The sequence below is a fragment of the Podarcis melisellensis genome, assembly GCF_964234715.1.
Source record: "Podarcis melisellensis genome assembly, chromosome: 5".
NCBI classification, from domain to species: domain Eukaryota; kingdom Metazoa; phylum Chordata; class Lepidosauria; order Squamata; family Lacertidae; genus Podarcis; species Podarcis melisellensis.
Window position 1 is genome coordinate 15,266,301 of NC_138537.1, and position 15,382 is coordinate 15,281,682.

Genomic DNA, 15,382 nt, shown 5'->3' on the forward strand with positions numbered 1-15,382 from the left:
AACCCAAAGGGGTTAGCAGTTTCACTTAGGCTGAAGTTTCCAAACTCCATTAACTTCTGTCTGAATGATTTGCATGGATTAAGAGGCCTACAAGTAAGGCGAAAAAAATGTAGCTCATGGGGTATTGGGGGAGGCATGGCAAGAAAGTTGTAAAGAATCCCTCAGGGTAAAGAATGCCTCTGGCCCCAGGGGTACCTAAAGTTTTTAGGATAAAGAGAGCCATCTACTGACTAAAAGGGGATGATCATAATCTGATAGGTCTGGTAAAACTCCCATTGTGAAATACAGCAATATTGTTTAAACTCAGACATCTAGCACAAAGGAAAGTGAGAGCACTATGTATAATTACAGAAACAAATATTGTGACTTAAACATTGGTCAGATCTTCTTTCTTTCTTTCTTTCTTTCTTTCTTTCTTTCTTTCTTTCTTTCTTTCGAGGTCCAGATCGTTTGATCAAAGGATTTTCTTGCTCATTTGTGTGTGAATATCTGTTTGCCACCTATAAATCACAGATTTACCATCCTGGTAATTTAGGGCTGTCTATATACCATACGCGGGTGGCGCTGTGGGTAAAACCTCAGTGCCTAGGACTTGCCGATCCTATGGTCGGCGGTTCAAATCCCCGCGGCGGGGTGAGCTCCCGTCTTTCGGTCCCAGCTCCTGCCCACCTAGCAGTTCAAAAGCACCCCTAAGTGCAAGTAGATAAATAGGTACCGCTTTATAGCGGGAAGGTAAACGGTGTTTCCGTGTGCTGCACTGTTGCTGGCTCGCCAGAGCAGCTTTGTCACGCTGGCCACGTGACCCGGAAGTGTCTCCGGACAGCGCTGGCCCCCGGCCTCTTAAGTGAGATGGGTGCACAACCCTAGAGTCGGACACGACTGGCCCGTACAGGCAGGGGTACCTTTATATACCATACATTTAAAGCAGATGACTTCACCCCAAAATCCTGGGAACTGTTGTTTACCGCTACAGTTCCCTGGACCCATAGCAACCTATAGTTCCCAAATTCCTTGGAGGAAGTCATGCCCTTTAAATGCACTTTAAATATATGGTGTGTGCACAGACAAATTAAGGGAGAAATATTGTAGGTTTTCAGTTGTCATAAAGTTTAATGGAGCATTAGGTACTAATGATATAGACATTGTGAGAAAAGTAGCCTGACTACAGAGGAGTTTGACTGCCCTACGTCCAGAAGTTGAAAAACACAAGTGGTCATTGAGGCGCCTTTAAACCTTTTTAACATTATCTTTAAATACTGCTTGGAGAAATGCAGTAAAAAAAGTGACAGGCAATCCTTAAGTTTAGTACAGGGTTACTTCCTATTGAGGAAACAGTGTTATGGATTAAGGTCAGCCTCCTACTTCCAAAATGTAGTGGTAGATGAAAAGTTGGGAGGTGATCACCACCCAAAATTTATAGACTTTTGCAATTCAGTTTAAGCATAGGCCTTGGAGAAAGGCCAGAACCTGCTCATAAATCCTGCCTGACCTCCATAGATTGAAGCAGGATTTAACACATAACACATTACAGTGGAAAACATTACAGTTGCCCTGGTCAGTTCATTTAAGACTCATTTAAGGCCCTAACCATGTATTAAGTGAACATCCTTGAGTACCATTGAATTGCGTCTCTCTCTACCCATTCACCCCACACCAATGTCTCCCTAGTAATATAGTGCTGCAGAAAGAGGCTGTTGGAATATTTTTGTATTGTTGGGGGGGGGGACAGGAAATGCCCTAATATACCACTTGTTTTTTAAACGCCTGAGATATGACATCATTACATTAGTACCCCGTCCTTTCACCCAATTGTACCCATATATGGCAGCCAATGCAGGCGACTAGAGAATTTAAGCTTTCATTTGTTTCTCAAATACATGAGCATCTCCATTTCTCTACATGAATATTGGCAGCTTACCATATTTTCCATGTATAAGACGCCCCCATGTATAAGATGACCCCTATTTTTTTTTAACCCAAAATTAAGAAATTAAGTTGTTTAGCTTTTGGGAGAGTGGGGGAAGTCACTTCCGCCAATCGCTCACCTGCCTGCCCACCACTGCCGATCGCTTGCCACAGCCACTGCCGATCGCACACCTTGCCATAGCCGCCAATTGTCTGCCCACTCGCTGCCACCAACAGCCTACCTGCCCACTTGCCGCAGCTGCCAGTTGCCTGTCACAGCCAATCACCAGCAGGCCTTGCTGCAGCCACCAATCACCCGCCCAATCACTGCTGCCAATCTCCTGCTTGTTGCTGCCATTAATTGCACGTCCCCCTCTGCATTCAATATCTGTGTATAAGACGACACCCAATTTTTGCCTATTTTTTTAAAGCAAAAAGCATCATTGTATACATGGAAAAATACGGTAATTTGTCAACTGCCTTCAGGTAATGTGAGGAGTAAGCTCTCCTCTTTGGTGTGTACATCTCTGGCGACCCATTCACACATGCAGGTAGATGCTCATTAGTGCAGGCATCCAACACACATGTGTACCAACCTGTCGATTAAAATCTGTCTGTTCTTTTCCCCCTGAGGAGTGTGCCAGCAAAACTGGTCTTTTCAGGGAGGAGTGGGCACTTCCTCATTGCTTGTTTAATCTGTTACTGAATTCAGAAGTACTTTCTTTCTTATCCTAATGAGCGTATTTAGATAAGCAGGAACTGTAAATCTGACAGCTTTAGAAGATAACACTTATTGTTTCATCCTGCAGTACAGTTTCGGTCATATCTGCCAGTTTGAAGCATTAATTTAAGCTAATATTCTTGTTTACCAAAACTGCATGCTGCATCGTAGTCCATCAGAATCTTCCTTTATTGTGAATCCCCAGTAGTCATTTATGTTTTATAACAGGGTAAACTTGATTCTCAGAATGTTTGATAAAAGAATAAGATGCTGAGCAATGAATTCTCAGAATTTCGTAGGATTTGGTTGGGTAGAGTTTGCATGTTTTCAGGGGAAAGTATGAGAACAACAGCCTAAAAGTATTCTAAGAAATAACTATTCCAAAAAGTATATTCATTATTGTTAATACCAGTATTAGTATTATTAATAATAATTCAGTTTATATGCCCTTTCCCTCTCCAAGAAACCCAGGGCAATAAACACAAACCTAAAGCAATATCATCAGAAAAATTCTATAAACAGTTTAAAACTGCACAATTATTTCAGGAACAGTATCTTCCTACCATCAAATACCTGGGTAAATTAGAAAGTTTTAAAATACCTCCTGAAAGCCAATAATGAAGGAGACAGATGAACCCCACCAGGGAGGGCATTACCACAAGTGAGGACCCACCACTGAGAAGGCCCAATCACAGGTCAATGGCAACCAGGGAGTGCAGCAGCTGGGAGCTGCTGACAAGGCCTCACTTGCCAATTGCAGAGCTTGAGACGGTTGATATGGTTTCTGGTCACAATCCTTCCATGCAACCCCCAATCCAGAGGCAGTATGCTTGTGTGAATACTAGCTTCTGTGGGAAACAATAAAACTGGAAAGTGTAGATGGCAAGAAATTTGCCCTGAATCCTTAGTATGCAGTTATGTGCAATTAGATTATCTAAATTCACCATGATTTCAGTTCTTAATGTGTCCTCTGAACCATTTATGTGCCCTCAAGTAAATCATCTAAAGGGGACTCTTGATAAGACTGTTAAATCCAGGGTCTAAGCTTACGTAGCTATACCACTGTCTGCGGCCAACACAAACATTGTTACCTATACCTTTACCTGCGTGTTTTCTTCCCTTCCCCCAAATTATCCAATTTGGGTAGGTCAAAAAAGTTCCAGTCCTTCATTGAAAGCTGCCTGGTAAAGAATCATGGCCAGAGGCCAACCACTGAACAGTTGATGAAGCATCCATTCATTCGAGACCAGCCTAATGAAAGGCAGGTTCGCATCCAGCTCAAGGACCATATTGACAGGACTAAGAAAAAACGTGGAGAGAAAGGTAAGCAGAGAAGGTTATTCCAGAACCTAAGCTTTTGGAATGAGAAGATCATTGTGTTGGTCCATAAAAGTGGTTGCCTATTTCTGTTGATAACAGATTTTTCACATTTTCCATGAAGAAACATGAGAAAACGAGGTGTATCCCAGCACTCTGGGCACTCAGCACCATCTTCAGTTTGTTTTCTTCAGGGTCATCCTTAACAGATGTTACCGCTGAAACTCAGTATTTCAGATGAGAATGAGCCCTTCCTTGGAATTAACAAAAATGAAGAGTTCAGAGATACATTAATGGAAGAGAGAATGGAGGGATTCCCAAATGTAATGGAAGATAAGAGAAGATTAATACTCCCCTAGGACCGATGAGAGATGAAAAAGGCACCTACATATTTGCTCAATATACTCTGTGGTTATTTGAAGAGCAGTAGGGAGATACAACTTGGGCTGCCACCTGTCCAGGTTTAAGCGGACACAACTGCATTGATTTTATTGGGGTTTCAACCAGGCCAGGGTATTTTCTACTTCATGTTTAGGCAGCAGGGATTTAAACACAACAGTATATTTAAACAGCAATGGAGACACATGCTAAAATATAGGCTATCTTTTTAAGTTCATGTGGACAAGCCATGAAATTATCTGGTAATTTGTTATGTTATATTTCATTGCAAGAGCACTCTGAATATTTCAGAGAAGCAAACAGAAACAAAACAAGCTGCCAGACTTGTCACGCCGTACTGTTTAATGCAATAATATTTATTAATGGCTTGGGCTTTCTCAAAGAATAGATTTGATACTGATTGAATGCTGATTGAATAGGCTCATAAAATGAGGAGCTATTTGCAGAAGAAACTTGCTCAGTTAATGCATTTCCAACCTACTAACTTCAAAATGTGAATTTATTGATTTTCTATGATGCCAGTAAGAAGTTCTATAAAATATTTTGAATTAACACATCACTGGCCTGGTTCACATGTCAGATTAAACCACAGTTTAAAACAAACTACGGATTAATGTGAACAAGAAGCATGCTCTCCCCTGGTCCTGCTGCACTGCAGACAAAGCAAGCAACAATCTGGCTTGTCATGTAGTCTGAATCCGCAACACAACGAGCCAAACACTAACTTGCTTTGTCTGTGGCACAGCAGAAGCAGGGAGGATTGGCCTAGCAATATTTGAGCATTGTTCTCTGACTTGCTGTTCTTTCACATTAAACCATGGCTTGTTTTAAACTGTGAACTGGGGCAGTATTTCTTTGGCTTTGCCATTTCATCATTATTGATTTTTTTAGGTGCAAGCATATTAGGGCTGAAGTTATGGGGGAAAGGATAGGGATCCTTAAAGAAATTCACAAGCCTCAACCCCTCACTTACTCCAACTTTTGTCAAATCATAGCACCCCCTCCTCCTGTAGTATTCTAAAAACAAAAGCTGCCGGGGGCAGTGCAGAGGAGCAGGCTGCCCCCAGCCCCTGTATACCTGTTGTAGGTCATTTTATCAACTCAATCAAAAGCAGATTCTAGTATAGTGTTAGGATGTGTTTTGTCTTGAAAATGGAGGTTATACCCTAGAATGACAAGTAATTTAATAAATGCAGCTCATTCCCCCGTTGATTTTGTTTGCTATTATATTCTGCATTTGGCTTCCTTTCCAGTGTCATAGGAAATGCAGGATAACATCTTAACAGACCTTTTATGTAGACTAGAAGGAAATGTCAGTGTTATACAGTGGTACCTTTGGCTGTGGACAGTATCTGTTTCAGAGCTCTGGTCGGATCCCAAGGTTTCCGCAACCGGAGGGACTGCTTCTGCGCATGGTGTAGTGGTTACGTAAGCCGAGGTGCTACTGCATTATGGTCATAAGAAACTGCTTTATACTGTGTTAATCCAGCAAGCCCCATACTACTGACTCCTTCAGTTAGCTACAAGTATTCAGCATATTGCACGAATCCCTTTACCACCCCCACTACCAGACATCTTTCCTTAACAGGATTGCTGTGAAGATATCAGTAAGATAATATATGTGATATGTAATAAATAATAATAAATGTAAAGTATTATTATTTATTGGCGATTGAACCCAGAACCCTTTGCATCCAGAACGAAGTTTCAAGTCACATTACATCTTATTTCAGTCCTATTCCTTATAGGCTATTAAGATATCATAGGTATATTCAGAATACATACAGTTGGGGGTTTTCCCATGATTCCTAGTCCTAGCAGGATGGATTTTGTGTGTAATTCAGGCCCAAATGATGGGGTTGCCCATTAACTTTATGCAACTGGTCGTTTCAATACATAGTCAGGGGTTCTGAACAGATTATAGTATGTCATCATGAAAAATGTAAGAAGAATCTCAGCCCTTAACTTACCTCAAGAGCTTGAATTCAGTATATTCCTTTGGTCTGCATACTCAAATGAACAGAGCCTGGTCATGGAAGGTGGAATGCTTTGAATGCAATCTTCTTAGCAAGGTTTTTTTTTATCTTTGGTAAAATACAAACTTGTGGGTAGGTTGTGAGGTGTGAAGCCAATTCTTTAAACCATATTGATTCCCCGCCCCTCAGTGCCACATGTTAAAATGAAAAAGTTTTCTGTTCTCACACCAGAGCCCAGGGGCCTTCATCTAGCAGGGGGGAAAATGAATGATTTCTGTAAAGGATGCTGACATTCAATTATGTTCCTAGATGAGACTGAATATGAATATAGTGGAAGTGAAGAGGAAGAGGAAGAAAATGACTCTGGAGAACCCAGGTAATGAATAAATTGTTCTTTTCTGACTCTGTGTGCTTAAGACCAGTGGAGTTTAATAGAAAGTTGTGTAGGGCTAGAGTGGGAAGAGACAGAGAAGATACATTGCACTCAGAAATTGTGGCAGAGTGGGCAGCTCTCCCTAAAATTGGATTGCTGCTTGAAAGCGATTCCTTCCTCTTGACTCTCACCCCTCCTATTCCTGACGTAGGTCGGCTATACCAACAAATATCTGGGCATGCTAAGAACCTGAAGGCGCTTCAAGATTGCTGCTAGTTTGAGGGTGGGATTCAGTCGCATACAAGCAAATTCAGGTTGTGCGGTTAAAGTAGATTCGGTGCACTTGCACAAGAAACCTGCTCCCCCCCTCCAAAAAAACAACAACAGACTTTTGTTGTAAGGAAAATGATTGGAAAAAGCACTAGATAGCAATTCTTTACATGGTGGCATGCATAACCACTGCGCAAACAAATCAGAACGAATGCTCCATAAACAGCCAGTGCGATGTAACCTCCCTGAAAATGATGTTACAGAGGATACTAGAGCACATCTGTCTGGTCCCATTTAGAAGTTAAGCAGTAAAACATTTTCTGGACTGTACCACTTAAGTCTACTTGTGGAGGCTTGTGAATTCCAGTGTTGCTCCCTGGAAAAGTTTCATACAAACTTCATGCCGTAAAAGACTGGTCTGAATCCTTTGCTGTCTGATATTCTAGCTTTCTACTTGTGAGAAAGATTTTTGCATGGAAGCACTCAACTATGCAAATTGCTGTCTAAAGCGGTACGTTCCAGGAAAAGTGTTATCGCTTGATTCCACCACTTAAAGAACCTGGGCTTAGGACTGCGCATAGGGAGCCTTGACAATCAGGACTGCAGTTGTGGCTATATGGATATAAATAAGAGAATGCCAGTCTCTGTGGTCTCTGTAAAGTGTGTGACACAGCTGTGGAAGTACAGAGTTCTCAGAATATTCTCCAAATTAATTGACAGTGTTTTAGAAATTTGTGTTTCAAAGTGAGCTACTGAACACCCCACAGGAGCCAATTACTACTGCCCTGGCAGACTTAAATTTGCTTGTTTCTCACACTCCTGCTTCCGCTACATGATGCTGTGCTTGGTAGGGCTGGGCGATACCAGCTTTCCAACAGCGTGATGTATCGCCAGCTAAACATCGCGGCTTGGTGATATACCGCAATGTTGAAAAAACAAGCCGCATTGGCCTCTGCCCACGAGGAACCTGGTGAAACTGCCCCAGCTCTCACCTCAGGAACTGAGGCAGTTTCACCCAGATGCTCGTGGGCTTGGACAACACAGCTTGCTTGCCCAGCTGAGACAGCCCCAGTGTTCCTCCTGCTCACAGGTGACTAGGCAGAGCATCGGGGCTCCTTTAACTGCTCACTGTGGGGAGCGCCAAACGCACTCCCCTCAGCTGAGCAGTTTCACTGAGGCCCACCCCCCTGGCTCACGGGAGGCAGTGGGGCTCCTTTAACTGCTCAGCTGAGATGAGGGCAGCTGCACACTCCTCAGTTGAGCAGTTTAAAGATGCAGGGGGAGGAACAAACTGTATCGGGAGCTTGTTTCTCCCTCGGCATCATATGAGGGTAGAGTGTGATGGCGGTTTCACTCAGCAATATATCGTTGGTGAAACTGCCACTGCTCCTGAGTCCCTCTGCTAGCAGCGCTGCTGGAGGAAGGAACTCTTTACTCCGTCCAGCGGATGCTGCTAGCAGAGGGACTCAGGAGCTGTGGCAGTTTCACCAGCAATATACCAGTGAGTGAAGCCGACATCGCGGTCTGCTCCTCATACCGGTCCTGGGCTTGACTCTCCGTGTTTCGTATTTCAAACACAAAATTTCCTTGGGGAATAAAATGGTGGAAATGAAACATCAGGATGGTTGTTTCCTTAATGTTGGTTTAGTGATTTACTGCTGAGCAGAGGCTGCGGCCATCCCCTTAGAGAAGAAGGGGTTATTTCCCTTCTGCTTACATAAAGCCAAGATGGTCATTGACAGTGGATTGATTTTATATTGTGGGGTTGACTCCTAGAGATGGTGGGAGGCGGATTCTGCCATTCAAGAACCTCTGTTAGTAGTTGATTCAAACAGTTCAAGAACCACCAGTGTTGTTGAATGCAGATGTGCCCCTGGAATGACATGCCTTTGTCTTTCCCTGTGAAGCTCTATCCTCAACCTTCCTGGAGAGTCAACATTAAGACGGGATTTTCTGAGGCTTCAGCTCGCAAACAAGGAGCGCTCAGAAGCCCTTCGTCGGCAACAGTTGGAGCAACAACAACGTGAGAATGAGGAACACAAGCGGCAGTTGTTGGCAGAGCGGCAAAAGAGGATCGAGGAACAGAAAGAACAGAGGCGGAGGTTGGAAGAGGTACTAAATGCGCCTTTGCATGTAGGGCTTTCTAAAAGGCCTCAAAGGCTTCCAGTTTGGGTAACTGCAGGGAAGTGGGCAAATATGTGTTCTCAGCTGTTGGATGCTGGTAGAGTTTATGTATCCGCACAAACAAACCCAAGTTTTGAGCTTGGAATAGCAAAGGAAGGACCATATAGATGCATAGGTGATGCAGCAGATGGTAAGGAAGTAGCAGGCATGCCGCAAGTTGGATGCAATTTAATAAAGGGCAAGGGCTTGTATTTATCTTCATGATGGCTTTAGAAGTTTATTTTTTAAGCTGCGGGTGCCGTACTGTAACTATCTGGGCTGTAATTTATTAGGTTCATAAACAATTCACAGGCATCAGGGAAAAATTAATATGGCTGCCATAGCCACAAATTCAGCTGCTCAAGCCCAGTGCTTTAGGCAATGCAGGAAGACTGAAGCAGAGACACAACAGCAATGGCCCCAATATCCATCCAAGTATTACTCAGTGTAGACACACTGAAATGAATGGACCTGACTAAGTCAGGTCCATTCATTTCAATGGCTCTACTCTGAGTAAATACCACACATAAATTGAACACCATCCATGAATTCTAAGTATTTAACATGGACCATGTTTCTGTCCATCCCATTACTATCTAGCCACAGTACTCTTTATTTCCATATCATTCCCAGTCTAATAAAGCCTGCACAGAGAATACTGTCTGTCCCACTTGCTTGTAAATTAGGCCTCTTTAACTGCATCAAGTGAGCTCTTTGTTCTCGTGAGTGAAGGACATTCTGACAAAGAGTGGCCCATTTGTGGTTACCTTTGTGATGTCCTCATAGCCACTCATATTGAAGTCATCCCATCCCATTAAAAAAAAGAGACAATTAGCTATCTGTGCCAAGAGGTCACTGGACAAAGACTTCAAACAAATGGGCTTTCCTGTTACATGGAACCAGTCATTTCGCCCATTTTATTCGGTCAAAGTCGCCTTTTGCTCTCTGGGTTTCTAGGCAATGAACAATGAAGCCTGAGGCGAGTAATTTAAACGTGAAAGAATTTCAAGCAGCTGATTTTGTGCTACTTGAGGAAAAGTGAATAGTTCTTTTCCGTGGCTGCTATTATTCAGGGCTAAAAAGAGAAGGCAAAGCATATCTCAAGATAGCAGAATTGATCAGCCTGGTAAATATATGAGGGCTGTTTCACATACTACTTTGTATTGCCATGATGTTGACCATGACCTAGAATAATACACAACATTTTCCGTTCACTCATGGGTCTTCAGCTTTCTGTTCACAGTAGGTAGCCCCTTGGTGCAGGACCCCATATTCCATTTTGAAACTCGGGAGAACTTGGATGCAGTTCATTTAAAAAAAATTAAATCTGTTTTTTATCCAAGGCACTCAGACCAGCTTACAAACAACAACAACAGAAAGCAACAATCCCTGCAATAAAAACAAAACCATCATCCGTGCAATGAGAGAGTTAAAAAGGTTGCCTTGAGAAGCACAAGCAATTTGCTAATTCAGAAAAGCCTGCTTAAAGATCCTTGAAACTTGGTATTGTTTCTTACCATTCTTTAAAACATGAACCGTGATCAGCCAGAACCACCAATTTAAAAGTTGTATACAATACAGTGGTGTTTTTTAAAAAAATAAAAATCACACACACAACCACTTTCCCACAGGATGTAATTGGGAAATATTGATAGATGCTTGTGTAAAAACAAATGTTTTACAATGCCTTTTTTAAAAAAAAGAATGTGATGTCCTGGCCAGTTTTGAAACTCCACTGTTTAGTGTAATATTGCCTAGCCACTAAGGAGTCAGAAACCCCAAATGTACTTGCTTACAGGGTTACAAGGCCTTCAGGGTTAAGATCAAGGTGGTTGCAGTGGGCAATAAATTTTATAAGACCTCCTTTGCCAGCTATACTGGCCTTCTGGATGCAGGAAGTGTTTGACACAGCATTTAAAAAATGAACTTCAACCTGCGATGTCACAGTTTTTTTCTTTCACTCCTTGTTATGGGGTTTAATCTGAGGATTGTTTTTATAGTTTAAAACGTTGGGGTTTTTTGTGCTGTATTGTGACTTGTATTGTGCTAGCTGCCTTGAGTTCCTCAGCAAGTAGGCAGGATATAATTTTTTAAAAATTAATACGTTCAAATATTGACCCACAATAGGGCAAAGAGAAAAGAGATAATGTGTTGCAGGCCGCACAGCAAATGGGGTAAGAAGAAAACAGCGAGTTAAAATGGAGAAACGCTTTTCCATAGCAAATGTAGTGATACGGCCTTCTGGAGTGAGGAAAAATATATGTAAAAGTGGCCCTCGGGATGATAGGGTTTATGCAGCTCTGATCTACTACAAGCAATCTGGTCCTGCCATTGCAATTGGATGTGTCTGCCTCCAAAAAAAGAGCAGGTGATCCGGAACAACCGGTGGATGGAAGAGGAGATGGGATTAGCTGCCGTCTTGCAATAACACAGCGCTGGCTGGCTGTCACGTAGTCAAATGCTCTTTTATGCTGAAGCAAATAATAATAGCCTTTCTCTGCCTGTCTTCCCCCAAGAGGTTTTCATTTGTGAGCTTCATGGCCTTCTGCTTAACAATTTCTTGGTCATTATAGAAGACTTAAGGAGCTGTGGGCACTCTAGCTTGCTTGATGGGGCCTGAGGCTCCTTATGCCCCTGAGAGCGCCACACATCTTATCCTCATATTCTCCCCACCCATGGCTTAAAGTAGGGTTGGCAACTGGCAGTCTGCAAACTACATTCCACCACTGTCCTGGGTTTCTGTGGCTTTCCTTTGCTTCCTTTACCTCCAGGCTGGAAGCAGCTGGCGTGAGTGTCTTTGCCTGCGGCACTGAAAGAAAAAAATCCAAAACAATGTGGTCTGTGCATGATGCTGGGAAATTAATGCTTATGCTCCAGATGATTGGAAAAGTCACCCAAAGCGGCTGCTTTCACAGCTTCCTTCTCAGGCAATGCACCGCTTTCGAATTCTAAATGTCAAACAGCACCAGATTAATCCAAGCTTCAAGTAGGGAGACAGCGGATAGAGGGCTTTGTGAGTTTCCGGTGTGCTTTAAATGAGGGCTTTCTAGTTCAGACCAGCTCCGTAGATCACAATAATCATTTCTGGATGGACACCCTGGCTTATGCCTTCTCGGTATTGAAAATTGCTGCAGACACCCTAAAAACGATTCATGCTTCATTTTAGCAAATCAAATAGTTACCTAGCCCAGAACCATAGCACCTTAAAGCTGTTTATATTGCGATAAATGCACAGCCATTGCTCATTCCTTACAAAGAATTCAGATTGCTTTCCTCAAGAAAGCCCTTTTATGGTATATGGCAGCTTTTATGCAATCATGCCACAACATATTGTTGTGTAAGTATTATTCTTTCCCCAACTAGTGAATGGGAGCACTGTCTAGACGCTTTCTTGCTGAGGGTCACGAATACCTGTTGCCTACTGTCCATGCATCAGTTGGTGGCTGGTGACAGGCAAGCCATGTCCAGCTTCAGGTGGCATTTAGGCGTAGGTCAACTGCTGAGACTTAACAGGAGTAGTTCCAGAATCACATCATTACAGAAGATTGAAGTCCAGGTAGAGGACTTCAAGAAGTCTAAACACAGGGGCAACCTGAGAAGCAAGGTTTTTAAACCTGAGTTTTCAAAGCCCCACCCACAGTACAGCTGCAAGCCATCCATGCTGCTTGCGTATTTGCTCTACTTGCAAGGAATCCTTGTTTCTCAGGTGAGCTGTTTGGCTTCTAGCAGCTGACTGAGGCTGCACCTTTAGGCACCTGTGCTTGCTCGGTCTCAGTGGCCACTTCTGATTCCAGAAAGGGGCTACCTGTGTCAGGAAGGGAAGACTGCAATTCTATTTTGCCCGAGGCTCATGGAACCCCCTGGCCTTCCTCCTTGTCCCTCAAAACAGGCTGTTGCTCTGTGATATTTGCAGGTTGTCCTACAAGGAGGATTCCTTGAGCGTGGCCATAGCACCATAATTCGAGCATCTGGGCTGCAAAGAGTGGGCTCTCAGGAGAACTGGAACTGACTAGCCTCAAGGCAAAATCTGGATTTACCATTTGGTGCCATTTCTTCCCTATCACCTTCTCCTCTGCTTTTCTTGAGGCTTAGGTGGGCTGGCTGCCAAGCTTTAGCTGACCAAAGTGCTTCTCAAGACTATACCTTATGAACTAGTCATCTTCAATTCCCATACAAGTTTACTACCAGGCTGGATAGAGCAGAAACATTCCCCTCCTTTTTGAATAGGTGGAACTGGATGCTGACCGTCACAGTCAGGTGACTCCACCAAGGATCTGTGAGTGTCTAAATATTTACAAAATTTGTCAGGGAATAAATTTAATGCTTCTGGTCACCAGCTTTCAGGTGCTCGTTCTTTACATATAATAGGAAACCTCTGATGACTTAAAACTGATAAAGGGTTTGGTGTGACTGGAAAATCTTGATTACAGCATTTTTTTAAAAAAAACTAGTTATCTCCCACCCCCGTGCTTTATATCGTCTGGCTCCATGCTTCTAGAAACCCTTAGAAAGCTGTCTCAAACTCTGCTTTCAAAGAGTGCAGGGCTGCTTCCTAATGTGGTAAGTTACCCCTTAATAAAGTCATGGAGGGAGCCAATATCCTGATGCTCACAGCTGGTGATAAAACCTGATGTCGTCTTCCAGCAGGCAGTGCAGTCAGCAGAAGAATGGGGTGGATTGGTTCCATGCTAAGCCGGCAATGCATAAGAGTGCTTCACTTGAGGCATCATCCATGAAAAAGTGGTCCGTGGCCCTCAGGACTTGTTAGCCTCTGAACTCCCATCAGCCACAGCCAGCGTGACCAATGGATGGGACTGATAGGAGTTGTAGTCCAGCAATATCTGAAGGGCCACCGGTTCATCTTTGTGGCTTAAGGTCTCTGAGCAACATTATCATGCGTCTTGCTCATATATATTCCCCAGCTCACATGAATTTGTTGTAGAGAAGCAAAAAGCCATCCAGACCCAAAGTTGCTGGCTTAGCATCCGTTAGTATATCTTGCCCTTTCAGCTGGTGTTTTTAGCATCAGCAAATGTCTCCTCCAGGAAGCTGGTGGTTTTCTAAAGAGGCTGAATCTGAGCATGACAGTGAAAGGGTCATAGTCAGATGAATAATTTGGCAGTCTGGTTGCAGTTGTCTGAAAGCTCTGTAAGTAGTAAATAATTTTCACAAGAGCAGCTCTTCCAGAGTGGATGATGAAGGAGTGCTTGCAGATTTCACGTTTGTGGCATGCAAGATAGGAAGGGCTGGAACTGAGCAAGTGCAGTGAGAATTGTAGAGGACTGAAAAAAGGGAAGCCTGAAGGAAGAGAAGTTATTTCCTAGTGGAAAGACTTTTGAAATAGAAAACTATGCACTGGTCTATGGCTACGTTCCAACAAATCTAATATGTGTGCATGAAGGAAGGATGCACACAGCAGAGAATTCCTTTGCAGATTTCCCCCTCCATTTCTGAAGGAAAAACCTCTTTATGCTTACATTTTAATATATTAATTGTAAAATGGGTTGCTTTTTCAGCATATGGTGACTATCTCAAAGAAAAGGTCAGCATTCAAGGTTTCCAGCCCCCACACCCCTTCTCAAATGTTATTTCTACATTGATCTTGGCAACTCTCTGGAAGTACTCAAGAGACCACTGATAATCCTCAGGTCACAGTTTAACCATCTATGCAGTATAAAGTAAATTAGGTTGAGCTAAAACTGGCTAGCCCATTTAGTGGACAATTTCTTTCCTATGAATAAATGCTATCTCATATATATATATATATATATATATATATATATATATATATATGCTTTCGTAGATTTTCACGGGTACAGGAATGCAGGTTTTGGTGTCCTCGGGTGTCTTCCCGTGTAAAAGTTGGGGTGTCTAGGCGACGTTTCGACGATCCTATTTATAGGAACTCAAACACTAAGATCCTGCTCTGTTCCAGTAACAAGAAGCCGAAAGCACCAGCCTGAAGATGACGAGTGAGACCTCGTCGAAACGTCGCCTAGACACCCCAACTTTTACACGGGAAGACACCCGAGGACACCAAAACCTGCATATATATATATATATATATATATCCACATCTGAAGTCCTGCTTCATTTGCACAGTAAGGAAAAGCAGGGCCTACTTAGCGATGGTGCCATCTCTGTCTTATTTTAACTCCCATGATGTGTCCATGTAGTTGAACAGAGTTGGTGTCACTGAGGACAAACACACCTAACTCAGTACTGCCCTCCTTCTGAATTACATGTGTTTGGCCTCAT

The 15,382-nt window shown here is 43.0% G+C and overlaps 1 protein-coding gene across 8 annotated transcripts in view; it reads left to right on the forward strand.

Annotated features, from left to right (window-relative positions):
- TNIK (TRAF2 and NCK interacting kinase) overlaps positions 1–15,382 on the forward strand; it is a 305,446-nt gene that overhangs the window by 209,885 nt on the left and 80,179 nt on the right. For all 8 annotated transcript variants that reach the window (XR_014168246.1, XM_081910721.1, XM_081910720.1 and 5 more), the window contains 3 exons: positions 3,774–3,949; positions 6,628–6,694; positions 8,869–9,073. Coding sequence is in view for 7 of the 8 variants with exons in the window: in XM_081910721.1 (XP_081766847.1) it covers positions 3,774–3,949; positions 6,628–6,694; positions 8,869–9,073 (448 nt within the window). In the remaining variant the exon portion in view is untranslated. The remainder of the gene's footprint in view (positions 1–3,773; positions 3,950–6,627; positions 6,695–8,868; positions 9,074–15,382) is intronic.